The sequence below is a fragment of the Borostomias antarcticus genome (assembly GCF_949987555.1).
Source record: "Borostomias antarcticus genome assembly, chromosome: 30".
NCBI lineage: Eukaryota > Metazoa > Chordata > Actinopteri > Stomiiformes > Stomiidae > Borostomias > Borostomias antarcticus.
In genome coordinates this window covers 4,199,425-4,206,924 of record NC_140263.1, presented here as the reverse complement: position 1 = coordinate 4,206,924, position 7,500 = coordinate 4,199,425, and the positions used below count along the sequence as shown (strand labels likewise).

The window sequence follows — 7,500 nt, the reverse complement described above, 5'->3', positions numbered from 1 at the left end:
ACTAGCCAGGTGTTCAGTATGTAGAGCTAACTAGCTAGCCAGGTGTTCAGTATGTAGAGCTAGCTAACTAGCCAGGTGTTCAGTATGTAGAGCTAACTAGCTAGCCAGGTGTTCAGTATGTAGAGCTAGCTAGCTAGCCAGGTGTGCAGTATGTAGAGCTAGCTAGCTAGCCAGGTGTTCAGTATGTAGAGCTAGCTAACTAGCCAGGTGTTCAGTGTGTAGAGCTAGCTAACTAGCCAGGTGTTCAGTATGTAGAGCTAACTAACTAGCCAGGTGTTCAGTATGTAGAGCTAACTAACTAGCCAGGTGTTCAGTATGTAGAGCTAACTAGCTAGCCAGGTGTTCAGTATGTAGAGCTAGCTAACTAGCCAGGTGTTCAGTATGTAGAGCTAACTAGCTAGCCAGGTGTTCAGTATGTAGAGCTAACTAACTAGCCAGGTGTTCAGTATGTAGAGCTAACTAACTAGCCAGGTGTTCAGTATGTAGAGCTAACTAGCTAGCCAGGTGTTCAGTATGTAGAGCTAACTAACTAGCCAGGTGTTCAGTATGTAGAGCTAACTAACTAGCCAGGTGTTCAGTATGTAGAGCTAGCTAACTAGCCAGGTGTTCAGTATGTAGAGCTAGCTAACTAGCCAGGTGTTCAGTATGTAGAGCTAGCTAGCCAGGTGTTCAGTATGTAGAGCTAGCTGGCTAGCTGGCCAGGTGTTCAGTATGTAGAGCTAGCTAGCTAGCCAGGTGTGTAGTATGTAAAGCTAGCTAACTAGCCAGGTGTTCAGTATGTAGAGCTAACTAACTAGCCAGGTGTTCAGTATGTAGAGCTAGCTAACTAGCCAGGTGTTCAGTATGTAGAGCTAACTAACTAGCCAGGTATTCAGTATGTAGAGCTAGCTAACTAGCCAGGTGTTCAGTATGTAGAGCTAGCTAACTAGCCAGGTGTTCAGTATGTAGAGCTAGCTAGCTAGCTAGCCAGGTGTTCAGTATGTCGAGCTAGCTGGCTAGCTGGCCAGGTGTTCAGTATGTAGAGCTAGCTAGCTAGCCAGGTGTGTAGTATGTAGAGCTAGCTAACTATCCAGGTGTTCAGTATGTAGAGCTAACTAGCCAGACAGGTGTTCAGTATGTAGAGCTAGCTAACTAACTAGCCAGATGTGCAGTGTGTAGAGCTAGCTAGCCAGACAGGTGTTCAGTATGTAGAGCTAGCTAGCTAGCCAGGTGTGCAGTATGTAGAGCTAGCTAGCCAGACAGGTGTTCAGTATGTAGAGCTAGCTAACTAACTAGCCAGGTGTTCAGTATGTAGAGCTAGCTAGCTAGCCAGGTGTTCAGTATGTAGAGCTAGCTAGCTAGCTAGCCAGACAGGTGTTCAGTGTGTAGAGCTAACTAACTAGCCCGGTGTTCAGTATGTAGAGCTAGCTAGCCAGACAGGTGTTCAGTATGCAGAGCTAGCTAGCTAGCCAGACAGGTGTTCAGTATGTAGAGCTAACTAACTAGCCAGGTGTTCAGTATGTAGAGCTAGCTAACTAGCCAGGTGTTCAGTATGTAGAGCTAGCTAGCTAGCTAGCCAGGTGTTCAGTATGTAGAGCTAGCTAGCTAATAAGGTGTTCAGTATGTAGAGCTAGCTAGCTAGCTAGCCAGGTGTTCAGTATGTAGAGCTAGCTAGCTACCTAGCCAGGTGTTCAGGTGTAGAGCTAGCTAGCTAGCTAGCTAGCCAGGTGTTCAGGTGTAGAGCTAGCTAGTTAGCCAGGTGTGCAGTATGTAGAGCTAGCTAGCTAGCCAAGTGTGCAGTATGTAGAGCTAGCTAGCCAGGTGTTCAGTGTGTAGAGCTAGCTAGCTAGCTAGCCAGGTGTTCAGGTGTAGAGCTAGCTAGCTAGCCAGGTGTGTAGTATGTAGAGCTAACTAACTAGCCAGGTGTGCAGTATGTAGAGCTAGCTAGCCAGGTGTTCAGTGTGTAGAGCTAGCTAGCCAGGTGTTCAGTATGTAGAGCTAGCTAGCTAGCTAGCCAGGTGTTCAGTATGTAGAGCTAGCTAGCTAGCCAGACAGGTGTTCAGTATGTAGAGCTAGCTAGCTAACTAGCCAGATGTTCAGTGTGTAGAGCTAACTAACTAGCCAGGTGTTCAGTATGTAGAGCTAGCTAGTTAGCCAGGTGTTCAGTGTGTAGAGCTAGCTAGTTAGCCAGGTGTTCAGTGTGTAGAGCTAGCTAGCCAGCCAGGTGTTCAGTATGTAGCGCTAGCTAGCTAGCTAGCCAGGTGTGCGGCTTGTACCTTGAGCAGCAGCTTGCAGATCTCGTATTTGCCCTTGGCAGCAGCCTCGTGGAGGGGCGTGAACTTCCACAGGTCAGCGACGTTCACAGAGGCCCCGTGTCTGACCAGCAGCTCCGCCACCTCGTAGTGACCGTAGGAGCAGGCGTTATGGAGGGGCACCAGACCACTGGGAGAGGAGGAGGAGGAGGAGGAGAGAGGAGGAGGAGAAGAGAGGGAGGAGGAGGGAGAAGAGAGGGAGGAGGAGGAGGAGAAAGAGAGGGAGGAAGGGAGGATGAGGAGGAGGAGAGAGGAGGAGGAGAAGAGAGGGAGGAGGAGGAGAAAGAGAGGGAGGAAGGGAGGATGAGGAGGAGGAGAGGGGAAAGGGAGGAGGAGGAGGAGGAGAGGGGAAAGGGAGGAGGAGGAGGAAGAGATCAATATCTGTCTCAAGGCCAGCAAACAGATGATCAATCCAGTTTGGTTTTGTGCTGCGCTCTTTTGGGGAGCTGTGGAGGTTCTAGAATGTAGCTGTGGAGGTTCTAGAATGTAGCTGTGGAGGTTCTAGAATGTAGCTGTGGAGGTTCTAGAATGTAGCTGTGGAGGTTCTAGAATGTAGCTGTGGAGGTTCTAGAATGTAGCTGTGGAGGTTCTAGAATGTAGCTGTGGAGGTTCTAGAATGTAGCTGTGGAGGTTCTAGAATGTAGCTGTGGAGGTTCTAGAATGTAGCTGTGGAGGTTCTAGAATGTAGCTGTGGAGGTTCTAGAATGTAGCTGTGGAGGTTCTAGAATGTAGCTGTGGAGGTTCTAGAATGTAGCTGTGGAGGTTCTAGAATGTAGCTGGTCTGGAGTGTTGCCATAGAGAGCTGGCTGAGAAACAACCTGTGTAGACCGTCTCCTGCCCCCTCACCCCTGCCCCCTCACCCCTGCCCCCTCGCCCTGCCCCCCTCACCCCTGACCCCTGTCCCCTGCCCCCTCACCCCTGCCCCCTCGCCCTGCCCCCTGCCTCCTCACCCCTTGTCCTTGGCGTGGACATCAGCCCCGTGATGCAGCAGGTATTCTACCACGGTCACGCGGTTGTAGCCGGCGGCAAAGTGGAGCGGCGTGGAGTGACGCCCCTCCAGATCCCTGCAGTTAACATTCTGAGACGTACACAGAGACTGAGGGAGGGAGAGAGAGAGGGAGGGGAGAGAGGGAGGGAGGGAGGGGAGAGAGAGAGGGGGGAGAGAGAGGGAGGGAGGAGAGAGAGAGGAAGGGAGGAGGGAGAGAGAGAGGGGAGGAGGGAGGGGGGGTGGATGGAGAGAGAGGGAGAGATAGAGGGAGAGGGGGGACGGAGGGAGGGGAGAGAGAGAGACAGGGAGGAGAGAGAGAAAAAGAGAGAGAGGGAGAGAGAGAAAAAGAGAGAGAGGGAGAGAGAGTACAGTCAGAGTGTGTGCAGAGAGATGCTCACAGTGCTTTTACTGCACCTGTCTAGGTCTATTGTATTCTATTCTATTCTACTGTGCGTCTACTCAGTGGTCAGTACCTTCACTGTGTCCAGATCTCCAGCCTTGGCGGCCTCCAGCAGCCGGTAGTCCACGTCAGAGTTCCTCACCGGAACGTTCTCTGGAGAACACAGACAGAACCCAGCAGAGAACCGTCAGGAGAACCCACCTCTGTGTGTACAGCCAGACATGCATACGAACATACACGCCTACCTACACACACACACACACACACACGCCTACCTACACACACACACACACGCCTACCTACACACACACACACACACACACACGCCTACCTATCTACACACACACACACACGCCTACCTACCTACACACACGCCTACCTACCTACACACACACACACGCCTACCTACCTACACACACACACACACACACGCCTACCTACCTACACACACACACACACACACACGCCTACCTACACACATACACGCCTAAATGGGTAAATGGACTACACTTATATAGCGCTTTTCCACCTTAGCGGCACTCAAAGCGCTTTAAAATGGCCTCTCATTCACCCATTCACACACACATTCACACACCAATGGCGGTAGCTGCCATGCAAGGTGCTAACCTGCTCATTGGGAGCAATTTGGGGTTCAGTGTCTTGCCCAAGGACACTTCGACATGTGGACAGTCGGAGCTGGGATTCGAACCACTGACCCTTCGATCATTGAACGACCCGCTCTACCAACTGAGCTACAGCCGCCCCATACACACACACACACACACACACACACACCGACCTGCCCCCCCCCCCCCATACCGTTAAGGATCTGCTGGATGGCCTCGTTGCCCATCTGGGCGGCGGTGAAGCCCTGGAGGGACATGATGGAGGCGTCGGCGCCGTAGCCCAGGAGCTGCCTGCAGGTCTGGAGGTGACCCGCCATGGACGCCCTGTGGAGAGCCGTCTGCCCAGCGTGTCCAGCGCGTTCATCTGACGAGAGGATAGAGAGACCGGCTGACCCCTCGGGAGAGACCAGCTAGCCCTGACCCTGAGAGACCAGCTAGCCCTGACACTGAGAGACCAGCTAGCCCTGACCCTGAGAGACCAGCTAACCCTGACACTGAGAGACCAGCTAACCCTCAGGAGAGACCAGCTAACCCTGACACTGAGAGACCAGCTGACCCTGACCCTGAGAGACCAGCTAACCCTGAGAGACCAGCTAACCCTGACACTGAGAGACCAGCTAGCCCTGACCCTGAGAGACCAGCTAACCCTGACACTGAGAGACCAGCTAACCCTCAGGAGAGACCAGCTAACCCTGAGAGACCAGCTGACCCTGAGAGACTAGCTAGCCCTGACACTGAGAGACCAGCTGACCCTGACCCTGAGAGACCAGCTAACCCTCAGGAGAGACCAGCTAACCCTGAGAGACCAGCTAACCCTGACACTGAGAGACCAGCTGACCCTGAGAGACCAGCTAACCCTGAGAGACCAGCTAACCCTGAGAGACCAGCTAACCCTGAGAGACCAGCTAACCCTGACCCTGAGAGACCAGCTGACCCTGACCCTGAGAGACCAGCTAACCCTCAGGAGAGACCAGCTAACCCTGAGAGACCAGCTAACCCTGCTGTCTGACCGAGGGTCAGAGCAGGAGAGAAGGGTGTGTGGAGGAACGTTGGTCGGTACCGATGTTCGGCCCAGATGATCTTGTAATGTGAGGGGTTTACAGATCCAATCTTATACCTCCCGATCGGCTCACAGACCCTTCTGGGCCGCCCCCGATAATATCAAACATATTTGATATTTAAGATTATTACGTTACTACTTTACAAGCGAGGGCGGGGTTCGTAGCTCCCTCGGGCACGATAATATCCTGTATTGTCATGAGCCATTATTTTCAAATCTTGTAGCGTGTGCATGTTTGAGATTCCAGAGAAGAACATCTCTTAAGATTCTCCTTATGTGTGAGATGCAACCGTTTTCCAAACCGGTTAGGATTTTAAATATACTAATACTGTAGTGAGTCTATAAGTCTATGCGTGGGGAACGGTGTGGAAGAGTGGAGGAGAGGAGAGGAGAGGGAAGAGTGGAGGAGAGGAGAGGAGAGGAGAGGAGAGGAGAGGAGAGGAGAGGAGAGGAGAGGAGAGGAGAGGAGAGGAGAGGAGAGGAGAGGAGAGGAGAGGAGAGAGTGGAGGAGTGGGGAACGGTGTGGAAGAGGGCGGTACCTTGGCTCCGTGTTTGTGGAGGACCCTCCAGGATTTCGTTTGTGGGCCCTCTCTGCTGCTACATGGAGGGGGGGTCATGAAGCTAGGGGGGGGGAGAGACAGATAGAGAGAGAGAGAGAGAGAGAGAGAGATAGAGAGACAGATAGAGAGAGAGAGAGAGAGAGATAGAGAGACAGAGGGAGAGAGAGAGAGAAAGAGAGAGAGACAGATAGAGAGAGAGACAGATAGAGGGAGAGACAGATAGAGAGATAGAGAGAGACAGATAGAGAGAGATAGAGAGAGACAGATAGAGAGAGATAGAGAGAGACAGATAGAGAGAGACAGATAGAGAGATAGAGAGAGACAGATAGAGAGAGACAGATAGAGAGAGACAGATAGAGAGATAGAGAGAGACAGATAGAGAGAGACAGATAGAGAGATAGAGAGAGACAGATAGAGAGAGACAGATAGAGAGAGACAGATAGAGAGGCAGATAGAGAGAGACAGATAGAGAGGCAGATAGAGAGAGACAGATAGAGAGATAGAGAGAGACAGATAGAGAGGCAGATAGAGAGAGACAGATAGAGAGATAGAGAGAGACAGATAGAGAGACAGATAGAGAGAGAGACGGATAGAGAAAGAGAGACAGAGAGAGAGAGAGATAGATAGAGAGAGAAAGGTTTGAGTTCACAAACGTCCTCAGAGCTCAGTCCGTTGTAGTGGAGGGTTGAATACAGAGTTGATCAGTTGATTGACTGGTCGGTTGATTGATTAATTGGTTGATTGATCGGTTCGTTAACTCACTCCTTGTTCTTGTCATTGACGTTGGCCCCTTTCCTCAGCAGCAGCTCGGTCACCTGCTTCCTCTTAGGGTGGGGAGACGCCACCACACAGTGCTGACGACAACAACAACAACAACAACAACAACATGGAGAATTAGCGGCTGATCACACGGAGACACGCCCCCTTGACCAAGCGCCTTTGGAGCGAGCGCATTACCGCCACTGTAATAACATGAGCTATATCTAGCGATCGATACCTAAGTGCGAAAGGCCAAATGTAATCAGATCATCGCTAGCTAATTAGCAAGCTAATAGGTTAGGGCTGTCAATTTCTGTGTGTGTGTGTGTGTGTGTGTGTGTGTGTGTGTCTCACCAGCGCGGTCTCGTGCGTCTGGGGGTGTTTGAAGTTGATGATCTCCAGAGCGAGGCTCTTCTTGGCCTTGGCCACGTCCGCTTCCCGCGCCGCCTGGAGCAGAGAGTGTCCCTTAAACTCATCTACACACACACACACACACACGCGCGCACACGCGCACACGCGCACACGCGCACACACACACAGACACACACACACAAGATTTGTTTTTTATGTTTTTATGTTATCATGTTTCAGATTGTGTGTGTGTCCCTTACGTGTGTGTGTGTGTGTGTGTGTGTGTGTGTGTGTGTCTCACAGGTGAGTCTCTCCCGGAGCTCCGGGGTGGGGGCCATGTCCACGGCGCTCTTGCCGTGACAGTTGACGAGGGTGGGGTCGGCGGCGTGCGCCAGCAGCAGGGAACACACCTCCACGCGGTTCTTGGAGGCGGCCTCGTGGAGCGGCGTGAACTGCCACAGGTCC

General features: G+C 52.0%; 1 protein-coding gene across 1 annotated transcript in view; it reads right to left on the bottom strand.

Annotated features, from left to right (window-relative positions):
• tnksa (tankyrase, TRF1-interacting ankyrin-related ADP-ribose polymerase a) overlaps positions 1–7,500 on the bottom strand; it is a 32,721-nt gene that overhangs the window by 15,371 nt on the left and 9,850 nt on the right. Inside the window, 12 exon segments of the mRNA XM_084460153.1 lie at positions 2,256–2,421; positions 3,242–3,387; positions 3,753–3,832; positions 4,499–4,651; positions 4,654–4,669; positions 5,905–5,928; positions 5,930–5,944; positions 5,946–5,975; positions 5,977–5,986; positions 6,688–6,779; positions 7,039–7,160; positions 7,337–7,487. Of these exon segments, the coding sequence (XP_084316279.1) occupies positions 2,256–2,421; positions 3,242–3,387; positions 3,753–3,832; positions 4,499–4,651; positions 4,654–4,669; positions 5,905–5,928; positions 5,930–5,944; positions 5,946–5,975; positions 5,977–5,986; positions 6,688–6,779; positions 7,039–7,160; positions 7,337–7,487 (1,005 nt within the window).